General features: G+C 32.2%; 1 protein-coding gene across 2 annotated transcripts in view; it reads right to left on the bottom strand.

Moving 5' to 3' along the window:
• Positions 1–1,339: 1,339 nt before the first annotated feature.
• The window catches only part of LOC107451743 (integrin beta-PS), a 50,613-nt gene continuing 27,054 nt past the window's right edge, over positions 1,340–24,898 (bottom strand). Inside the window, exons 16-22 of one of the 2 annotated variants that reach the window (XM_087165402.1) lie at positions 24,046–24,155; positions 22,483–22,578; positions 20,389–20,518; positions 17,637–17,750; positions 12,873–13,039; positions 2,627–3,035; positions 1,340–1,715 (exon numbers count right to left, since the gene is read on the bottom strand). In XM_087165402.1, the coding sequence (XP_087021528.1) occupies positions 2,940–3,035; positions 12,873–13,039; positions 17,637–17,750; positions 20,389–20,518; positions 22,483–22,578; positions 24,046–24,155 (713 nt within the window). In that variant the 3' untranslated portion in view covers positions 1,340–1,715; positions 2,627–2,939. The remainder of the gene's footprint in view (positions 1,716–2,626; positions 3,036–12,872; positions 13,040–17,636; positions 17,751–20,388; positions 20,519–22,482; positions 22,579–24,045; positions 24,156–24,898) is intronic. The other variant, XM_087165403.1, reaches the window with a different exon arrangement.

The raw sequence follows: 24,898 nt of genomic DNA, 5'->3' as shown, positions 1-24,898 counted from the left end.
AGCTATGCACTATAAAGCAAAATTAGTGGAGAAATAGTACAAGTAATTTAGAAGATGCATAAAAAACTCCTATTCCTATTGACGCCAATGATGTCGTTGTGGTACTAAATTCTAATTGAAATTTAAAAAAAAAAAACATTAACTAAAAAGCAAAGTTAATGGACAAATCTTAGTGGATCGCAAAAAATTATCATACTGTTATTAACGCCAGTGATGATTAGTTAGCTTTTTTAACAGTTACTAAGTGAAATGAAAATGTAAACGATACACTAAAAAGCGAAATTAATGGTGATGTTGTTCTAAGGATAAACGTAATAAATAACCATACTATTATTGACGCCAATGATATTTTAGTTTGGGTAATACGCAAAACAGTTATAATGATAATTGGTGCAGTTTTAATAGGTTCTAAATACACTATAGTACAGTTTTAAATATAGTACAGTTGTGCATAAATATAGCACAGTTTTAATGTAAATATGGGATAAAAAGGTTTTTTACGGTCACTCAAAAGAGAGAAATTTGTTTGATTTTGGTAAATTCGCGAGTAACTTCGAGCAACAGTATCATTCCAAATGAATACTGTTTATTTTTATGGGGTGAAATACTTAAAACGTTTTTCATTTAATCTAATAACATAAAGCCATCGTGAAAGACGAAATACGATATTAAATAAATAAAAAATTGGAATTATTTTAGCCTTCTTGATTGTGTTGGTATATGTCTTTAGGTTTTGTGCATGATTTCCTAGTGATGTTCATAACCGATTTATTGATTATTTTCTTTTTCTTCACTCAGTACGAAGAGCGGGTATTCAAATTGCGGGTATTCAACGGGTATTCAACAGTATCAATATGAGTTTAATTTTTTATAAGTATTTTGTATATCTAATTTTTAAGAAACAAGAATGACAGAGACAAGAATGAAGTTGTAAAACTCTTTCTAAAAGATATTTCAGTCGTTTGAAGGAGTTGTACAGTTAAAAAATGAAGAAGGTGGCAACGAAAATACAAAAGAGATTTGTTGTTCTTTCTGTTGATTAATTTTAAAGCAAACTAATCACTTGTTATTTACAGTATAAAAATTTATTCTGAACTCATTTTTTAAATTTCACTTTTTTGAAGAAAAAAAACATTGCTGTATAACTGTAAGAATCGTCAAATTTTGTAGTTGAAACATGAATACTTGAATTGTAGCTTTATAACTAGCGAGTGAAAGTCTCAGGTCGAATTTAACACTTACTGTTTGAACTTTACTTAAAAGGTGAGATAAAAATTACTTTCACATAATGAGCCAGCCGTATAAAAATATAGTCACTTCTCGATAAATCATGAGGTGAGACAGTGATATTTTTGTTTATTTTCTTATTCTCATTTTAGTGTATTTTATACATACGTTTGTTTTAGCATTTAGTGCAAAAGCAGTTTAGTGAGCATTTTACTGTTTCCACGCGTATTTTTCAATTTTGATTAGGCTAAAAGAGTAGGAAACCAGTTTCATGAGCATTTACATCCTATGACAACTTGATTGGCAGGCGAAATCCCTGGAACTGAACACCGAGAAAATAGGTGGGGCAACGCACTAATCCGCACAGATTGCTATATTTGTGAGACCAAATTCTCCGTGAGTGACCTAAACTGGATGCGACAGAACAGGCTAAACCTTGTAAATTCACTTCTTACCCGAATCCAGGTGATTATCAAGCCCAAGAGTGACTATGCAGTAGGGGAGAGTGGGGTCAATTGTAACGTTTTTTACTTAACTATTTTTAACTGACAAAAATTCCAATATATTATTAGTATTAATTGACTGACGAGTAAAGTAGACTATCCTCTACTAGAAAAAAAATACCTTATTTTAAATGTTATTATATCAGTTATTAACAATTTTTGACAGTCGTGCACTTGTTACAATTGTCCCCACTTACGGGGTCAATTGTAACAGTTCATAAATTCAACTAAAATATAGTTAATTATACATATTATCATAGTTGTGATATATTTTTTTATTGATCAAAATAGTAATGATGTTTTAGGAGTCAAAATAATGATGAGCAGAGACCTAAAGGGTTAAACTTTAAGGGGTTAAAAATTTTAATTTATGCTGTGAAAGGTGACAAATGAAATAATGCACATGCAACATAATATAAATGATATAGGAAACATTGGTGGTTCTTAAAGAGTTAAGTAATGGTTTGTAAACATAAAATTATTTATTTTCAGCTGTTACAATCGTCCCTTTACTTATTGTTACAATTGTCCCCAAGACGCCATTTCAGCTTCATTTGTTAAAAACAATGCTAGTTAATTAACAAAACTAATCTTTTTTTTTTTCAAAATGTTAATTAAGGTATCCACTTACATATTCGGTTAATAATTTTTATTTGTTTAAACAAAATTACTTTGTTACAATGTAATATTCTAATACCAAAAAAAAGTACTTACGTAGCGTGAAAATATCTTTTGTGATGTAACTCTTTCAAAAGTACATAAAAATGGTTGCCAGCAGGGGTGTACATGTAGATTTATTAAATACACCTTGTTCGCCACCTAGGAACCAAATCTAGAACCCGACACTCGAAATATTTGCTCTGTTACAATCGTACCCCTGTTACAATTGACCCCACTCTCCCCTACTCAATGAAACTTTTTTTAATGTTATTTTTTTAAATTTAACTATTTTTTGTTCCGTGAACCTTGCAAATAAATAAATTTCTTCAAAGTTTATGGTAGAGTACTAAAATAAGCTAAGCCCTATTTTTTTTAGACGTTCTTAAGTAGATTCGGAACAAAGTCTGAAAAATAAATATTGATATTTAATCAGTTAAAGTCAGCAATCCTTTTCCTTACGCCAAGCTATACACTTAAAAAAAAAAATGTCAGGCACTGTTTGCTTCTGTATTGAACAAGACACTACAAATCCGATCATTCTGCATCTTTCTAATGAAGTTCTGTTAAATGAAATTGTGCTCCTCCACCGTAGGCTGGATTCTGGTAGGTGGGTTTTCCCACTTCCTTGTACAGCGGATTTGTATGCTGAAATGCAAAGAAATACATAATATTTACAACAACAAAAAAAATTATATTTTTCTTACGGAATGCACAGGTGAACAATTTTAAATTGTTAATACAATATTTGAGCCGAAATGGAATGGGAGGACAAAGTGTTCAACTTCTAGCAGAAAAGATATACTGACTATACTTGATCCACATACTAAAAATTTATTTTTCATTTCCAATGATAGATTATAGACAGTATCAGCAGACATAAACATCGAATAAAATAGGAACAGAAACAAAAAGATGCTGCAACAAAGTCCATTAATCACAACATGCCTCTAGCTTCCCAATAGCGCTCAGTGATAGAATTCTTACAAAGTGCAGAGCAGCGGAGAAGGTGCGTGGAGTCCATGCCCTCCCCAGAACTGCAAAGAGTGCATACCCGGGGAGGGAACGGTACCAAATCTAGACAGATGTTTCCGCAGACAGTCACGACCGGTGGCCAAGCGGAATTCAGACACCGCTCTTCGTCTTGGGCCATTTCGCAAATTTAGGGATGGTAGAGAGTTAGTAGAAGTACGGTCGATAAGCTCTTCATGAGCACAGGTCCTAAAGGTCCTCTTAATAAGCTGTTTGATGGAACAGAAGGGCATAAGGTGCGCAGAAGTCCTGAATAATTAAGGCACCCTTTTTTTGCTAAGTAGTCTGCATTTTCATTACCCGCAACCCCGCAATGGACAGGAACTCACTGGAGAACAATGATTTTCTTAAAGGATGCTAGGTATTCAAGTTGGAGGCGGCCATTCTAAAATGTCTCAGCATAAAAGATAACTAATAGTTGAACTACTCGTTCCTGCACCAATCTCAATGATGACATGAAACAGACCAATATCTCCTAGAAAAGAGGAGACCTCAGCACAGTCTACGATGAACAAGAAATTTGATCCTTTAATAGTCCAAAAACAATGAAATCTTTCGTTTTAACTTCCACTACGCAGATTGGTAGCCCGAACGTAGTGACATATTTCTTATTTTTCATCCACTGCGCAGTTTATGTTCGTTACGTTGAACTACTAAATCTATCCGTACTGAAGCCTCCTTTCCTCCAGGAGATGTTGAACAGACCCTGTATGGCTTATAGATAGAGTCCCTTAACCATCGAGTAAATCAAGAAGGGGTATGAGGTCATGATTTCTTCATTCTATGCAACTCAAAAGCTCAGATATATGTACTCTCATAAACTTCTCATTTTATACATAATTTTAGTTATCTATGCAAAGTGATATAATATAATTTATATACCCGGTAGGCGAATTGACAAAACATACCGTAGATTGCAAAGGGTTGGCGAAAATTTCTATTGGCATTAAAGGAGCGTTCTCGCAAATCGCCAAACAGCTGTGTGCTTATGATTTTGTTTTGTTTTCGGTATCTCATAACATTCAACAAGTTAGATATGGGTGCGACATTTCAATTAAGCGGGTCTTCATTTGATTCTTCTGCATCAAATAAAATATAAAGCGTATTTTTTTGTTATAGCGCCGGCATAATCGTTTGTATCTGTTGACTAAATTGTGTTTATTAGCGTTTTTTAAAAGGTCGTAATAGAACTAAGATAGAAAAATTACGAATTATTACATATTCTATAGTTTCATAACTTTCATTAAATGTATTTCGAGTAATGAAATTCTTTTCCTACTCATCCACTAATTCGAATTAATAATTTCACAGTAACCTTTAGTCCTTAATAAAGAAATGATTATTATAATAAAGTTTGTTTACTTAAAAGATTAAAATTTTTTTTTATTGTTTAGCAGAGACTTAGTTTCCAATTCTACATTCACTAATTAAACTTAATGGTTCTGCTTGATAACCATTTACAATTCTCTTAAAATTTTATTTAATTTTCTGTTATTATGAAATTCTTTAAATATTTTTCGACGTAGAGATTATTTAGCAATATTGCGAAAAGCTGAAATTTATAAATGTATAATATTTATAAATGTTTAAGAGAATTTTCAGCAGCTATTTTGTACTAATTATTTTAATTGAAATGTTCATTATACGCAGTTTTATAATAATAATCGTAAAATTCATTGAACAATTGAGTATTACATTTTAAAATGCAAGTATAATTTAATAATTATTTCATTTTATAACTGCAAAACGGTAGATAAGTAACTTCGTTATAAAGTTTTACATGATACGAGAATATTATACGATTGCTTTATAATGAAAGAACAACAATTTAAGTTTTAAAATTTTTGTGGAAAAGAAAAAATTGAAAATTTCTCCTGTCATCGGTGTTAACGATCAGAGAGTCTTTTATTGTATAAATATTAAGTCAGTATTGTTCCCTTTTAAATAAAAATGAATTTTGCTCCGGAAAAAAAAAATTACTTGATCGACAGAAATTCCCTAATTATAGCTGCAAAAACTTTTAAATTTCTAATCAAACTTTCCTTCATTATAATTTTGTGTAAATAATTATTATTAATAATATAAATGACTATTGAAAGGAATTAATTGAGAATGTCCAATTTTAATGAATTAACTGTTTACGCAATCAGATTAATGATTTTTTTCATAATTTACAAATGGAGAAAAAGTCTTTACAGTTTAAAAGTGAAGAGAAAAATATAGTTGAGATTAAATTTATAAAGTAAGCACAACCCGAAAGAGATTGAAGTAATGGCATTAAAATCGAAATTTCAAAAGAAAAAAAAATCACGTTTTAGTGTACAGTGAGCAGTAAACAAAAATCTAAAACTAACTTTTGATCTAATGATCAGATGTTTACGTTCTAGGACTCAATCTTAATGGATCGAGAGGGTGAATTCAAATATGTCGCTTAATTATAGCAGACAATATATTTTAAGTTCGGAAATCAGACACTGAAACGAGCCCACTTTGAGAATTTTTTTTCCTGCGTATTCGGATTTTTGATCCCCAGTATATAGGGGTTGCCGCAATCTGGAAATATTATCCCAATAGTTTGGTCAGGAAAGCAATGCAATGTTAGGACCCCTTAGTGTTAACCTTACTTTTTGCGCATTTCACCATATCTTGGGTACTTTCCAGTGAACTTTTAAGTGAATTGAAAATTTTTGCACTCAATGTTTTAATGTTCATTTAATTTAGAATTTCCTTCATTCCCTACCACTATTGTAAGATATTTACTTTTCACCTAACTTGTAAAATTAAAAAGTTTAGAATTCTTTACAAGATCATTCAGGCGAAGTGATTGCCTTTTATTTAAATCTTATTTAGAAGGTATTTTTCTTAAAGTATTTCATTTAAAGTTTTTATCATTTTAAGTTGAAATGAATGTCGCCCTGCTTTGCATAGTTCAAAAATTATTTCAAAGGAAACATAACTTAACATTAAACACTCAGGACTTACAATTATAAATCAAACAATCACTACATTTATTTATTAAAAAACACTTTTATGAACTGATAATAAATTGATCTAAGTCCTAAATGTGAGTTCTATAATATATAATTTATTTAAACTCAGTATATACATCTGACCTCAGTTGTCGCCAATGGCTCAATTTTAAAATATACTTTTTCTTTTACAAATTTTCGAATATTTCATATGAAGGATAGTATTAAGTTTGAGAATTAAAAATTTTTGTTTAAAAAAGTTGTTAAAAATTATAATTATTATTAATACTTGACAACAGGAAGTTTTAAATTAAAGGTTGAAAATTTTTTTAATTATTTTATTTTTAATTCTGTTATTTTTTTAATTATTTTATTTTTTAATTCTGTTATTTTTTAATTATGTTTTAATTACCTAATTCATATAACAGTATTTAGGAATCTATAAATTTATGCTACGTATGATCGTTGCAGAATAACCTGCACCCAATCTATGTAAAACAAATATATTTTTTTTAAAATTGTGCATTTTCTATTAATTGCATTTATTATTCTTATACTGAAAGAGTATCAAGGTATCTATGACCACCATAATAAATGAAGTATTTACGGACTTTTATATATATTAAGGAATTGAGTCAATTTTTCACGAAGTTTAAGATCTCATCCCATTGAAAAAAGAGTTATTTAATAAATATTTTTTTACAATAAATGCTTCTAGTAATAAAACAAACGCGATATAGATCATTGAAGAAAATCCCTTCATTTGTACATTTTTCCCTTCTTGAAGTTATTTCACATATTTCTTTTTTCACTAGCGAATTTCCGATTACTTTAAAATTTTAAAAATATCGATTTTTTCATTTGCAAGAAATTTTTACTTTAAAGCGTGATAACATTTTTAAATACTCCAATTTTTTTTCTAATAAATAATATGTCTTTGTTAATTTCTAAAAAAAATGTTCATAAAAAAGTTTACATTATTCTTTTATGAAGATTGATTCAACAGAGAAAATCACTAAATTAAAACAGGTTATGTTTTCTTACAATAAAAGTTAAATAGAATTAATTCTTTAAAATAGCGTTCCAATAAAACATGGTATTGAAATGTTACGTTATTTTTTGTGATTCGTCCAATAATAAATTTTTTTTATTTCTTCACAAACGCAATTCTTGTAAAAAAAATTAAATCTGTTATATCAAGAAACTAGATCGTTTTATAAATTATAAATTATTGCGCTTAATAAAATATAAATACAGTTTATTTGTAACGTGATCCTAAGAATAAAAAGGTTATTTTCTTTTTTAATTCTCTACTAAAATGAATTAATGAGTTATTTTTATTCATCATGGCTAGTCGAGGAGGAGGAAAAAAATATCGAATTTCACTGTTTAGGTTAATGCAATTTCGTTCTCCCACCAGCTATGCGAAGATAGCCCCCGAAAATGAGGAAAATCAAAAATTCAAACTGCATTCGTTTGACCATTTTTTGACCACAAATGACCACCTTTTAAATTTTTTTGACCACCCTTATTTTGGACATAATCCTGAAAATTAAATTCGGGGGCTAACTTCGCATTTTTTCGAAAAATAAATAAAATTCCGATTTTTATATTGTATTCGTTTGACCACTTTTTGACCACAAATGACCACCCTTTAATTTTTTTTGACCACCCTTATTTTGGATATAATCCTAAAAATTAAATTAGGGGTCTAACTCCACATTTTTTCGAAAAATAAATAAAATTCCGATTTTTATATTGTATTCGTTTGACCACTTTTTGACCACAAATGACCACCCTTTAATTTTTTTTGACCACCCTTATTTTGGATATAATCCCAAAAATAAAATTCGGGGGCTAACTTCGCATTTTCACGCCATATGAATAAAAATCAAATTTTTATATTGTATTCGTTTGACCACTTTTTGACCACAAATGACCACCCTTTAACTTTTTTTGACCACCCTTATTTTGGACATAATCGTAAAAATTAAATTCGGGGGTTAACTTCGCATTTTCACGCCATATGAATAAAAATCAAATTTTTATATTGTATTCGTTTGACCACTTTTTGACCACAAATGACCACCCTTTAATTTTTTTTGACCACCCTTATTTTGGACACAATCCTAAAAGTTAAATTCGGGGGCTAACTTCGCATTTTTTCAAAAAATAAATAAGAATCAAATTTTTATATTGTTTTTGTTTGACCACTTTTTGACCACAAATGACCACCCTTTAATTTTTTTTTGACCACCCTTATTTTGGACACAATCCTAAAAGTTAAATTCGGGGGCTAACTTCGCATTTTTTCAAAAAATAAATAAGAATCAAATTTTTATATTGTTTTTGTTTGACCACTTTTTGACCACAAATGACCACCCTTTAATTTTTTTTTGACCACCCTTATTTTGGACATAATCCTAAAAATTAAATTCGGGGGCTAACTTCGCATTTTCACGAAAATAAATAAAAATCAAATTTTTATATTGTATTCGTTTGACCACTAATGACCACCCTTTAATTTTTTTTGACCACCCTTATTTAGGACACAATCCCAAAAACTAAATTCGGGGGCTAACTTCGCATTTTTTCGAAAAATATATAAAAATCCAATTTTTATATTGTACTCGTTTGACCACAAATGACCCTTTAATTTTTTTTTTGACCACCCTTATTTTGGACATATTCCTAAAGATAAAACTGGCGTGAAGTTAGTCCCCAAAATTCAGGAAAATAACAAATTTCAACAGCACTCGTTCAACTGCGCAACATTTTTAACTACAAATGACGATCTTGAAGTTTTTTCGACAATTCTTATTTCAGTCTTTCTTTTAGCGATATCAATATAATATATTTTAATTATAGCTGACATCTAAACGTAGTAATGATCAAAAACTTTTTCTTGCAATATAAAAATTTTAAAAATAAGTTCCAAAACGACTATGTACTTCAAATGCAATGATTATAATCCATAAAAACGAGGAATGCTAAAAACTATTTGTATAAGTTTTGTTCACATTAATCGTATCTTTATTTTCTGCAATGTTATTTTAAAATTGTTTTACAAGTAGAAAAATAAAAGTTTAATAAGATGTAGTAAATCTAAAACATTTCTAAAACAATTATTAAGTAGTTATACTGTTTAAAAACATTTTTCTCAATAATGATATAAAAAATTTAACATATTTCCTCTATAAAAGAGTAGAAATAGTTTCATAGCAATAAAGTTATTTTAGAAACCAACCATAACGTCTTTTTCTTCAGTAGTGTATTAGCTCGCATTAACATTATATATATATAGATAGTAAATAGTAAATAGTTATTCTTCTTTAGCCATGGTACATAAAATTAGTTATATATTAAATTAGCATACAATAACAAGTATTATTTAGTTTTACTATCTAAGAATTCTTCATTAGCATTTAGGCATTTTATTTTTAAAAACATTGATTTTTGAAAAATATAGAAATAATTATATACAAAATAGAAACATAGTCTTAATCATTATTAGAATTTTAGCAATTACAAATAGAAAGGTATTTTTTTCACAATGTTGTAACCAAATAAATGTGTTAAATAATTACTCTAATACAAGTAAGAACATATGTAAAGTATGTACAAATGAAATGAAATTAAGACATATTGTTAAAAGCACTAAAAAAAACATAAAATAGAAGTAAATCCAATCGTGTATTAACACATTTTTCAAAAGGTATTCTTTCATGAATCATTTCGTTACTATTTTAACAATTGAACAATTCGAAGTCTCGTAGACCCATTGAAATTTAAGTTTCAGAAAAGACAAATATTTTAATATTTATAGTTTAATATCAAAACTTTCTTTTTCGTATTTTACAATTTAATTAATTTTCAATTGTTAAGAGTCCCAAAGAAAGCGAACACCTTGAAATCTTTTGATCTTATGATCAAATTGAAAATCCGATCAAATGATCATTAGTTATTAAGAAAATATGTTTTCTTTCTGTGCACTACATTAAACAACTACTTATGAAAAATTCGAACAGTATTTAAAAAGATTAATTCGACTAATCTTCATAATTTGTATAGACCAAAATATGTGGATTAATTTTTTTATTTAATGAATCATTTAAAAGTTTACGTTCACCTAGCATATCATCTCGTATTTCCCAGGAATTCCGTATTCGTCTGCAAAAGGAAATATAATGTCCTATTGAATTGTGCTCGATTGGTCCCATATACTGTACGAATCCAGCTAATATATACTGCTGTTTCTGAATCAATATTTTTTCTGGTATATCTTGAAGTACCGTCTGTTCATTGTGATGTTGGCGAAACTGTTGAACAATTTCTATGTCGCAGAATATATGGATACCAGGCTCTTTTTTCTTTGTCATATCTGATTCGCAATTGGGACATTTCAGTTTTTTATCCAAGAAATATTGTTCCACAAAGGTTTCAATGTACTCTTTCAAACATAGCTCAATAATTTCATCATAAGGAATTTCAATCAAAGTATAATCTTTCTTCAAAATTCCACAGTGAGGACACATGCCAGTTTCGTTTGCTGATGGAGTTACTTTAAACAACTGATTTATAATTGATCCAATATTAATTGCGCAGTTTAAAATACTGCAGTTATCGCTATTTATTATATTCATTAAAATTAGAGCTCTATCTTTGTAGAAATTTCTTGTAAAACCAGCTGTTGCATAATTTTTTATGATGTTGCATAAATTTAAAGGGTGGTCATTTGTGGTCAAAAAATGGTCAAACGAATACAATATAAAAATTGAACTTTTATTTATTTTTTGAAAAAATGCGAAGTTAGCCCCCGAATTTAATTTTTAGGATTATGTCCAAAATAAGGGTGGTCAAAAAAAGTTAAAGGGTGGTCATTTGTGGTCAAAAAGTGGTCAAACGAATACGATATAAAAATTTGATTTTTATTCATATGGCGTGAAAATGCGAAGTTAGCCCCCGAATTTAATTTTTTGGATTATGTCCAAAATAAGGGTGGTCAAAAAAATTTAAAGGGTGGTCATTTGTGGTCAAAAAATGGTCAAACGAATACAATATAAAAATTGAACTTTTATTTATTTTTTGAAAAAATGCGAAGTTAGCCCCCGAATTTAATTTTCAGGATTATGTCCAAAATAAGGGTGGTCAAAAAAAGTTAAAGGGTGGTCATTTGTGGTCAAAAAGTGGTCAAACGAATACAATATAAAAATTTGATTTTTATTCATATGGCGTGAAAATGCGAAGTTAGCCCCCGAATTTAATTTTTGGGATTATGTCCAAAATAAGGGTGGTCAAAAAAAGTTAAAGGGTGGTCATTTGTGGTCAAAAAGTGGTCAAACGAATACAATATAAAAATTTGATTTTTATTCATATGGCGTGAAAATGCGAAGTTAGCCCCCGAATTTAATTTTTGGGATTATGTCCAAAATAAGGGTGGTCAAAAAAATTTAAAGGGTGGTCATTTGTGGTCAAAAAATGGTCAAACGAATACAATATAAAAATTGAACTTTTATTTATTTTTTGAAAAAATGCGAAGTTAGCCCCCGAATTTAATTTTTAGGATTGTGTCCAAAATAAGGGTGGTCAAAAAAAGTTAAAGGGTGGTCATTTGTGGTCAAAAAGTGGTCAAACGAATACAATATAAAAATTTGAATTTTATTCATATGGCGTGAAAATGCGAAGTTAGCCCCCGAATTTAATTTTTGGGATTATATCCAAAATAAGGGTGGTCAAAAAAAATTAAAGGGTGGTCATTTGTGGTCAAAAAGTGGTCAAACGAATACAATATAAAAATTTGATTTTTATTCATTTGGCGTGAAAATGCGAAGTTAGCCCCCGAATTTAATTTTCAGGATTATGTCCAAAATAAAGGTGGTCAAAAAAATTTAAAAGGTGGTCATTTGTGGTCAAAAAATGGTCAAACGAATGCAGTTTGAATTTTTGATTTTCCTCATTTTCGGGGGCTATCTTCGCATAGCTTCTCCAGCCACCACATTTACGCGTAATCCATCGCCAATTCCACTTGCAATCGCCTAGTTTATAATCTACGGTATGTTTTGTCAATTCGCACCCGGTAGATTAAGATCAATCCAACAACGCAAGTTTTTGGAAATTTTTTTATGCAAACTCTCAACAGAAATAGGCTTTCAATCTTGGGAATAAAGATGAAAAACTAAATCATATTTATACTATATGTGATTATTTAACAAGCAATGATGCTGCTATGAAAATAAAAAAAAAGTAAAGCATTTCCTCAACAGCCCGTTGTGGACCAAGGGGGTCATGGAGGATAATGTGTGACCAACGGTATGATGTGGCAATGTGGTCAGCACTGCACGTCTTTACTTCCCAGACAAGCTGGTACTCATAGATCTGAAGCTGTGTGGGCTGCAACCCGTCAGTGGGGATCGAACCCCAGTGCCTTAACCACTAAGTCACCGAGGCTCATAGAGATAAAGTGATAGCAAATTAAATATCTTACTTGGTTCCATTTTGCCATTTTAAGTTCCTTTTCAAACTTGGCCAATTCTCGTCTGTCATAGACCACCGTTAGGGCTTTCCACAACATTAGTAAGAATAGACCCGTGGCCACGACTCCTCCAACTACACCAGAAACAATGGCAACGATGGCCACTGGGACTGGACACTCTGGAAAAATTAAATAAATAAGCATACTTTCAGCTGTTACAAAAAATAAATAGTTTTATGAGTTTTCTCAAAACACTTATATATTTTCGATTCTTTCCCTGTGTCCTGGAAGTCATTTAAATACCCATTCTATTTCATTGCTTAGGAAAGAACTATCACGTAATCAAATAATCAGAATAAAAAATTATCTTTTTACCATCGTACCTTTGGGGAAAACAATGCTTTCAATACTCACCATAAGTTTTGTAAACACGACGGAGTGATTAAAATTTATTGAAAGGATATCGTATAAACTAAGCTATTGAGACCACATTTTCTAGAAAATCAGAACTTCCGAAATGTACTCCGAAACATTAATGTAAATTTTGTGCCAAATTCTCACAGATTTGGAAAACTTTCATTTGCTAATAAATAAACTTTTCCAGCAAACTGCTGCAATAGATTTAGTAAATATAATATGTTTAAATTTAATACCGTATGACGTCGCTAGAAAAGTTTATGGAGAACGAGCTTTTAAGAGATTTTTTAGTTGTTGTTGTCTTATGCAACTGGTCAATACTAACAAGCCTATTTTAAGGCAGAGGGGTGTGCATCTTTTGGTTTTCCAGTGGAGCCATCTAAGGCCAAGAATTCGAATTCTTCCACACATATACGTCACAGCCCGTTTTACAAGGGGAACACATTCCCAAACGATCCATCCGCCGATCATAATATTGATCTGAACCAGAATGATCAACCGACAATTCAGTAACCTTCGAGGTATTAATTTGTCATGGGAACTTGGAGGATTTTGTGACCCCGATAGATTTAACGTTTACCAGTTATCATTTTGTACACAGGGAGTCTTCAGCCGGCGGGCATCGAACTCACGATCTTTTGGACATGGCACCAACGCCCTATCAGGCAAGCTATTCAGGCCAAACTTTTTGGTTGTACTATAGATCATTTTTAAAGAGTAGTTAGTACTAATTAATTTTACAACCGTCGTTGAACAGCCGACCCAATTTTTAGGTTTACGACTACGAATATTCAACTCAGTTGCCTTATAATTTTGAATCCAATCCAGAAGACAAGGGAACTCCTGCATCAAGAATGGGGAGAAATTTACCTTCGTGGAGGACTTTTTGATGGAACTAACCCGCATTTGCGTTACATGGAAAGGAAGACCACGAGAACCTCCCACGGTTAGCCTGATGGCAAGGGGATCCTAACCCATGATCCGCCTACCACTCAGGATATTTCACGTCAGCACTGTGTTCGGTGCAAGCCGGATGCGGAATTCTTATCGACCAGCCATCGCCGGGATCGAACCCCGGTTCACTTCATTGGAAGGCTAACGCTCTATCCCCTGAGCCATCGTGGCTCAGCACTAATTAATTGGCATTACTTAAGTTAGCTCTTCAAACCACGAAATTCATGATATTCTTTGAGAACGATGATTCTTTGATGATGATTCTTTGAGAACTTTTGATGGTTAGATCATACGCTATACATGGTGTTAATTTTAAAGGACAGTTTAGATTAGAAAAAAAAAGGATATATGATACTAATGGAAATTTCACGTTTCCTTTTGTAACAAAATATTGATGGATGGTTTGCGTGCTGACCGAATTTCATAGTTATTTTATTTATCTGAATCGAAGAAAAAATTACTTCTATTTTCCAGAATAAAAAGAAAAATCAAATCAAACTTTGATCGAAGTTTGATCAGATTGATGTTTGTCACGATACCAACTGCATCCTTTCACGCTGAAGCTCTGAATCTGTTAATGAATCTTAGTTATTACAATAAAATATAATATAATATAATATAATATAATATAATATAATATAATATAATATAATATAATATAATATAATATAATATAATATAATATAATATAATATAATATAATATAATATAATATAATATAATATAATATAATATAATATAATATAATGTAATGTAATGTAATGTAATGTAATGTAATGTAATATAATATAATATAATATAATATAATATAAACTCATGTTTGTGAAAATTACAACACCAAGAAGGATTTACGCGTGTGAGCGGAAATTTTCAGGAAATGCAAAGTAGAGCATGATATGCAAATGATTAGAATTTCAGACCCGTAGCGCATGCGTATGCTGAGCAGCGCCCTCAGAACGGCGGATGGATCCGAATAAATAGACGGCTGTAGCTAAGCGAGTATGGTTATCGGTGGTTATCTACTAGTGGTAAAAGTTAGCTTAGTCATTACTTATGCCTATTCGGCGAAAGAGAGCGAGATTTCAACAACTTACGGAGTTTTAAACGGGGGAGATTCATCGGCTTTCGTGAAGCTGGATTATCTTATCGTGCAGTAGCCGCTCGTGTGCAGCGTAACAGCAGCTCAGTGATGCGTGTTAGAAATCAGTGGACGGACGAGTGTCGGACAACTCGGAAATCCGGGAGTGGACCCCGAAATGTCAAGCCAGCTCGCGATGATAGACACCTGTTCGGCGTTGCGCTAACGGGCCGTACGGCTCCCTCTAGACAACTGGCAGCACGGTGGTCAATAGGTACAGGTGTTTCATTGTGTGCTTTATCAATTCGTAGACGCTTGCTGCAGCGTGAAATGCGTGCAAGGACTCCTTTATGCAGGATACCCCTCACGCTAAACCTCCGCCGCATGCGGCTGCAATGGGCCAACCAGCATAGGGACTGGCTTGCTGATTGGCAGCGTGTCGTGTTTTCTGACGAATCTCGCTTCAATTTGTGGTACCATGATGGCCATATTCGTGTTAGACGCTATGGCGGTGAACGCCATCTTCCGGAGTGCGTTATCGAACGCCACAGTGGACGAACACCCGGAGTTACGGTCTGGGGTGCCATAGCATATCACGGACGATCTCAATTGCTACGAATTGTGGGTAATCTGAACAGCAACCGGTACATCAGTGAAGTTCTACAGCCCCAAGCTGTTCCCTTCCTTCAAGCCTTGCCAGGTGCTGTATTTCAACAGGACAATGCCCGCCCTCATATTGCTAGGACTGTTCAATCATTCCTTGCATCGCGACAGGTACAACTTCTACCTTGGCCGGCGTATTCCCCCGATATGTCGCCGATTGAACATGTGTGGGATTTCGTTGGTCGGCGTCTCGCTCGTAATCCTCGTCCTGTTGCTTCTACAGACGAACTTTGGGTACGCATACAAACAGTATGGAATTCTCTCCCTCAGACAGGCATTCAAAGTTTGCTTGACTCCATACCACGTCGTGTAGCAGCACTTATTGTGGAGCGTGGTGGCTACACAGAATACTGATTTCGATCTCTTGTTATTGTTTGTTTGCTTTGAAAGTTCAATCATTTATTTGTACTACTACTACTCAACTGTGTATTATATTTCATTCAATTATGACGATTCCTTCATGGTGTTGCAATTTTCACAAACAGGAGTTTAGTAAAGATTATAAATTCAAAATTTAAAATAGTGCTTTGTATTTTGCTTCATTGCGATTGTAAAATAATATTGACTGTAATCTTATCTCACGAATATCATCTCCGTGAAAAAGCAGAAAATTTAAGAGCTAACTCAATTTTTGTGTAATTTTGAAACTATCTCAATTCGTCCCAATGTTTGATCCAAAATGCACACTGTTTTCTGAATTGGGTTTAATATTACAAAGCTAAAGTATTAAAAATCGATAGTCCCTCGTATGATATAGATCGGGTTTTCGAACCCGGCGATAAAATAAAATAAATCACGAAACGATTGGAGTTATAGTACATCTCTTTTCAAGCATAATTTTTGAGACGGACAAACAATTTCTTTTTCTATTTTTGATGTGGGACAAAAGTAAAATATTTCTTTTAAATGTCTTTTCTAGTTTCTCATTTTCTATTGTTGATAAAATTCTTTTACCTCGAATAATCGAATTTTCTTTCTAGATGAAATATGCTCAGGTTTTATTTTTCAAATAAAAAAAAATTACCCAACTACAAAATTAAAAGGAAAAAAAAATGGCTACCATTTGCTTACGTCACAAGCCAACCTCCAAGCAGAAATTTCTCAAAGGAAAAAAAGAAGATGTTTACTTAAAAGTTAACGAGAAAAGCACTTAGCAGGAACTCAACAATGGACAACTAGTCAAATTTTCATTTTGTGACGTAGTTAACTGTTAACCGATCATTAAGCCGAAGCATAAAGCGTTCTCATAAAGTTCTCTTTTTTACTCTGATTATAACAAAAACCGTTTCTAAAACTTGAGAAGATGTTTTCTCTTTCTCAAACACACACACAAAGCAGAACTTGTTACGGTTGAACCTCTTTCGGAAAACACCTTACTAAAGAGGCAAACATAAACACTGAAACCGAAACAGTTAAGAGTCTCTGACTTGTTCACGTTGTGCATTGCAATATGTTTAGTTTTAATCATTAAGAAAGAAAAATCTCCCTATTTTTGAGCTGTGTCTATTTTCTTAGACACGCTTTTTGAGCTGTGTCTATTTTCTTAGACATGTTTTTTGTGATCTGTGTCTATTTTTTAAACAGGCTTTGTGAGCTGTGTGCAGAATAAAAACCTCATCGACGAATTGTATCAAAGTTTTCTATTTTAACTGAGATTCACTAACCTTTTTTCATCTGAACCCAGACAAGTAATTGCTTTTCTTCATCAAATTTATATTTAAAGGAGAATACACACCGTTCTTCATCCTCGAATGTACACTTTTTCTCCTTTTCTCGAACTAATTAGAAATTAAAAAAAAAAAAGATTTACACAAAAAATTCAATTTGCAGTCTCTTCAGTACACAATGTGTTAAAAATATTCGTACAAAAGTATTATTATATTTAATAATATTCGAAAATTTCGAGTTTTAAGGAATATAGTTTTTACATAATTTTAAAGAATGTAATTTTACATAGCAAAATACAAAATTTGTCCGACATCAGCCGAATAGTTCTTGAAAAATTGAATTTTAAAGAAGTCGTATTTTTAAAATTCGAATTCTTAGGGAATATTCGATAGCTTTCACTTAGATTTTGCATTTTGTCATATTAAATTACTTTCTTTAAGATGATGTAAAAAATTGTGTACCTTACAATTCAAACTTTTTTCGACTATTATTAAATAAAATGATAAAAAATTATTCATATTTTTGAAAAAAGCTTTTTTTTGCATGAAACTTTCTTTGGATAAACGAATTTTATAATTGTAAGCAACAATTTTTCATCTAGTTTAAGAAAGTTTTCGGGGTATAGCGAAATACGTAAAAGGTAAAATTTATAATAAAGGGTCCAAACTTTGAATCGCTCTCTTGACCAAACCATTGGGACCATATTTCAGTTACCCCCTTATTTTTTGGGAGTCAAAACTTTGAATCCGTCGAAACAAAATATACGTTTATTTAGAGAAAGTACGCTTTTGTATCTGATTTCGTAACTTAAAACATCGTCTGCACTAATTAATCAGCATATTTGAGATCACCCTCTAGAACCATTAAGATTGAGTTCTAAAACTTGGAAATACGATCATAAGATCAAAAGTTATTCAGGCAACAGTCCGTTTATTATTTTGCGTGCTGCACAGTGTGCAAAATAAAATACTAAACACCTTAATAACTTTTGTTTATGCGATAATTAATATTTCACGGGATTGACCTTAAATATGCTAATGAATTAGTGCAGGCGATGTTTTAAGTTACGAAATTAGACCAAAAAAAACTTTTCTTAACAATTATTAATTTTTTGTCTGCGGAATCGAACTCTTGACCCCCAAAATATACGAGGTGCAGCAATCTGGAAATTATAAAATTCATAATTTAGTCAGAAGAACGGGCGAATTTTTAGGTTTTATAATGTTTACTTCACTTTTTGCGTATTTCTCAATATCTCTGGAACTATTTAGGAGAATAAAGAAAAAATTTGAAACATTTTTTAAATTTTTTTTTCTCTAAGATTCCCTGCAAAAATAGCTTTATTTTTATTTAATGTTACCTGAAATAACGTTAATCCGAATAGTTTTGTGGTAAACTGTATTAAATTTAGCGCACTTTTAAACTATCTAATTTTAAATGACAAAATCCAGAAATTTTTTCAGATGAACGAAATCATCTGAAAAAAATTTAGAAAATAAAATTGAGAGATTGCAATTTCTTTAAAATTTTATTTTTCACTAGCAATTAGGCTGGTTTTGTTCAAATATTATATTTTGTTACTAAAAATGTAAATTTTTTTTAAAGTAAAAATCTGTACTGAACATCTAGAAAATGTTCTATCATTAAATTAAATAATTAAAAATAGGTAATTATAAGAAAGGTTTTTTACGAGGAATTATCTTTGGATAAACTAGTTTTAATACTAGAATGCAAAAGTTTTTAATTCGCTTAATGGTAAAATGCTCATAAAGTTAACATTAAGAGAACACTATACTGTGGGAAAAATATTTCATTGCAAATTCTCTTTCAACTAGTTTAATGTTTGTTTAAAGTGAGTTCCTGCAAAAATAGAAATAAACTATAAAGCTTCAAATTCTCAAAGTATGTTTTCAAAATATCAAAAAGCAAACTAATTATCGAAGAATAAGTTCACTCTACTCCCATTCGTAGTTCACCTAAACTCACTTTTCTCCAAACGTTAAATTTTAAATAGCTATTATAAAAACTAAACTCAGTGGCACGACAGCCCATAGGGGGCCAAGGCCTACTGTGCCCATTTCAGTTTTCTTGACCTTGGGCTCTGGGGTGTAGGAGCAGATGTTCCGGCTAGGTGGTCTGCCGAAAGCGGAACCCCTGGTGTTTAGTTCTCAAGCATGCTTGGTACTCATTTATAGACCCACTGAGGGGATGAACAGCTGAGTCAACCTTGCCCGGCTCGAGGATCGAACTCAGGACCTGTGGCGCGGGAGCGCGAAGCGCTACCACTCAGACCACCGGGCGTCAAATAGCAGTTATAGTTGAAAGAAAATTTGTCATGTAGCATGTCTCCCGCCTGTATAGCGACTTCTTAGTTCAGTCAATCAGGAAAAGCAGTCAGAAATTAGAGAACTATTAGAAATTATTGTACCTCCATTAGGAAAGCCAAGAATCCAAATCCATCGAAATTTTTTTCAAAGAAAACACGTTTTTCTACCTGATTTCGTAACTTATTGTTTACATGTCTAAGGTTAATCTTATTCTTTGAGCTGTTAAATTTGCATTAAGTGAGAAAAAATCTTATCATTAGATTAAAAGCTATGTAAACATTCAGTTTTTTTATTTATTATTTTACTCACTGAACATTATTTTGTGAGTTATTGAATACGATAATTCGAATGCATTCAAGTGTTTCTTTTTTATCGTTTTGATAAAAGAAAATAATAAAAATGTTTAAATGAAATAAAATACCTTCAATAGATTTGACAGGTAATAATTGAGTGACTGATCCACATATGCTGCAGTTATATTTCAATCCTTTCTGTTCCTCCATAAAACATTCGACACATTCCTTCAACTCATCGCACATTCCTGGACAAGTCTATCGATAATAAAATAAAATAAAAATTACCTATACCATGCATTTCTAAACCATAACGAAAGAAAACAGTCATGCGTTAATATTACATACATTTGTCTGTTTTTTTTAGCGTTCAATTAGGACAATTTTGTTTTTCTAAGAATTTTCAATAGGTTTTAAACATTTTTCTACATTTATTTACTTAAAAACTATCTCTCGGACAAAGGCCATGAATCAATATTAATTCATGAAGCAATAGGTCAGAGATAGTTAGTTATTAATTACTACGCAAGTCACTTCTGATAAAATACCCCGATTAGTATGAGTTGCCTTCTTGAAGCAAACATATATATATTTATATATATATATATTATATATATATATATATATATATATATATATATATATATATATATATATATATATATATATATATATATATATATATATATATATATATATATATATATATATATATATATATATATATATATATATATATATATATTTATATATATATATATATATATATATATATAGATTGATAGATAGATTATGATTTGGTCCCGAACATTAAAATAATCATTTATTGTATAGGAATGTATGGGTGCAAGTGATGCGGTGAGGCGCAAACAGGGGAAATAGAAGAAAAGAGAAATGCAGTTATTGGTTTCTTGCGTTGCCGGTAGAGGGCAGTAGATGTCTAATTGCCGTTCAACATGATGCATCTCAGCAGGGAAAAGCACCATTCGCAATTGTGCTAACGCCTACGATGGGAGACTTTACGTATGTCGAAAAAGCAGACATGCATTACATGTACGGCCGTGCAAAAGGTAACGGCAGAGTTGAGCTATGAATGTATCACGCGCAGTTTCCTAATCAACGAATGCCGGATCACAGAATTTTCCAGCGGTTGTATCATAAACTTCGTGATACAGGTTCGTTCCACGTCACCAGACACGTCGAAGAGCTGTATGCAATACAAGCCTGGAAGAAATTTTCCCAAACGTTGTGGCTGATAGACCCGAGTCAAGTACAAGAGCTGTTGTTCATCAAGCAGGTGTGAGTCATCAGACAGTAAAGTGTTAAACGAAATTCGTTTACACCCTTTCCCTTTTTAGCAAGTACAAGCTTTGAATCCGGCAGACTATCCTCTCCGCCTGCAGCCGGACTTCATATCTCATGAGCTATTTACAAATGAGGCAACGCTCACACGTGAGGCTGTCTTTAATGCGCACAATATCCATGTGTGAGCAGCCAAGAATTCACATGCGTATCAACAACGAGCCTGTGTGAATGAGTGAGCCGGTATTGTCAACGACATTTTGAACCCATACTTTCTACCTACGCGACTTAATGGCGAATGTTATTCCATTTTTCTGGAACAGGTGTTACCAGAACTTCTGCACGATGAACCGATCACCATTCTTAACCGCATGTGGTTTCAGCATGATAACGTGTCAGACCACTTCAGCACTAATGTGCACACTTACCTGAATGCCACGTGTGAGGCGCGATGGATTGAGAGTCCCTTAGCCACCCCAATCTCTCAATTTATCGATTATCGAGACTCGATTTCTTTTTATGGGGACATCTGAAGAATCTTGTTCATGCGACGCCACTTGCTCAGATGAGAATCTCGTTGCTCGATTATCCGAAGCTGCTGCACGTGTGAGTAAAATACCTGACATCTTTGAACATACACGCCAACCACTCTACTGACACTGTCAAGCATGTATCGCTTTCTGGTGGACACAATTTTGAACAGTTATTGTAAATATTACACGTGTCAACGACTCTTTCAATAAACACTTTGTCTTTCCTTCAGTCTCTCATTTTTTGTGTTTGTGCCTCAACGTCACTTGAGCTCATACATTCCTAAACAATAAACGACTGTTACAAATGTCCCGTACCTCCCCTTAAAGTTTGTACCATGAATTCGTGACCACTCCGTATAGATTTATATTCATGTGAAACATACTCACTGAGCAATCATCGCAGAATGTTCCAAAATAGTCCTGTTCTGTGCTGTTACAAATGCAAGTTCCACAATCACATACTCCATGTCCACTGCAAACTTCCTAATTAAAAAAAAAGAACTAATAAAGCGTTTAATTCGATAGTAATTAAAGGCTGCTTAGTAACTGAATTTTTAAAAGTTTGTTTTCAACTACGTAGCCAGCGTTTTGGATTTAGTTTTCATCTAGAACCTGGCAGAACTCGGGTCCCAGAGTGTCTGATTAGATTTGTAGCCAATCGTTTTAATTGTTCCAAATATCCGTGAAAAAACAAACCCTCAACGTTAGTTCCTTTAATTCCAAGATGCCTCCATATGGGGAGGGGATTTTTGTCTCTCTTTTGAAAATTTAGAAAGTTAGGAAATGCCCCCTTTTCCAATTATTGATGTTTTTAGGTGTGAGGGACATTTCTTGGTATGCTCTTTCCCGATGTTCCCCACATTGATGTTTTAAGATAAAGGGCCAATACCTATCACACATTCGTCCGGTATTTCTTACATTGATGTTTTTTTTTAAATTCTGAAGGTCATTACACGACATTTTTTAAGCAAACAGTTTTTCTAATCTAAGTTATTTGAAATTCGTAATCACTTCTACTACTGGAAAAAAAATTAATGAATGTAATAAGATAAATGAAAGTAGGATAAACTCTGAGTGTCGAAATGCTTTTCAATACATCTTGTTATTAGAAAGAGAATATTTTATCTTTAATTTACAGTTGGAAATCGAAAATAAATTAAGTCTGAAATCGAAAATAAATTCTGTCTGGTGTATCTGTTTCAGAAAAAAAAGCCGATATGCAACAAGTACTTTTTTCCACCTGCAAAAGATATGATATAGTCTGATCCCATTGGGATGTAGCTTGGAATTGAAGGAGTGGCACTGCATGTTTCTTGTTTCAAAATCTTGCTATTCCATGATTTCAGAGACGAAAAAGTCCATAGACGGTTAGGCAATTCGGAAGTGTAATGAGGAGACCGGGTGATTATGACAGACACTTCATATCCCGTTTAAATTGTGGTAATATATTGCGCGCATGGGATCATCACTGAGGATAAATTCCAAACCGCAATTGCTCATTAGAGTAATTCAATTATGGCGTTAGCCAAAACGAACGGACTATTATATTTGTTATTTATGTTTAAGAGTGTTCATTATAAGTAAGGTGTAAGGTTTAAAGGTATATTAGGTTTCAAAGTAAGATATAAAGTTAAAAGTAAGATATAAGGCTTAAAAGATCGAAATTGTGAAACTTTATTTAGCAACTCTTAACTACTTGGTATTAATTCTAATTGTTTTAGCACTCCGCTGCTTTAAAAAAATAAATGCCATGTATTATTAAATAATAGGTTTGTCAAAAAAAGAAGTAATTATTAAAATCGTGCCTTTTTCAACGATTCAAAATATTACTTAAAATGAAATAATTCGACAGAATCACAGGATTCGAATTACGTCATTATGATTGATTGAGGAAAGGCCTTAGATTGGGAACGTCTTTATGACGCATTTAGGTTCCAATCTAATACTTACTCCATTTTGGCCTTTACAGCTATCTGTGCCATCTTTGCAACTGCAATCATGTCCTGTCCACCCCTTCTTACATTTACAGGAGCCACAGTCACAAACGCCATGATCAGGACCTAAAAAAAGCAAACCATATATTTTAGCTCCCTAATGATTCAAAAAGTAATTTTGGTATCAATTGTTTTCTATAATTAGTCATTTCTTAGACAACGATACTAATAACAAACTGTATTTGTGCTATATACACTGTATATGTTACCGTGTATGACGAAAATCAAGAGAATGTCGACTTTCCCGGGTGAATGTCAACATTTACATAGTCGCTTTGGTGAATGTCCGAAATATTTGTTATATCCGATTTGGTGTTAATTTATTCGCTGACGTTATCATATTTATTCGATATTTTAATATTTTCTGCGGATAGATTAGGAGAAACATCAGTGTTCGGAGTACCGGTTAAATGTATACCGGGCAGTGGCACTGAATCTTAAAAAACATCTATGTAGGGTATACCGGGCAAATGTATACCAAGCAGTGGCACCTTAACTAGTACACAGTAGCATATACATTCCTATTTTGAAAAATTATGATTTAGTTGACGATCCTTCCTTTTCCATTGCTTGGAAATTTATTCTAATTTAATTTTTAGCACCCTGGGGGCGTCCGCTAAATTTCGTCACACCAATTTCTTTTCTTTCTTATATTGTTCAAACTTGTCCTATAGGTTAAAAAACTTTTTACTAGTTTATCTCTTTGCATTTTTACTGTCATATTGCGTTTAGACACTTGAAAAATCTTCGTGTTATAAAACCAAAACTATAGTACTTCCATTTCTGTGTTTTATTTGTGCTTTACTCCC

Source organism: Parasteatoda tepidariorum, chromosome 6, assembly GCF_982258835.1.
Source record: "Parasteatoda tepidariorum strain Cologne lab strain chromosome 6, Ptep-v5.0, whole genome shotgun sequence".
NCBI classification, from domain to species: Eukaryota; Metazoa; Arthropoda; class Arachnida; order Araneae; family Theridiidae; genus Parasteatoda; species Parasteatoda tepidariorum.
This window is presented reverse-complemented; position numbering and strand designations above follow the sequence as displayed.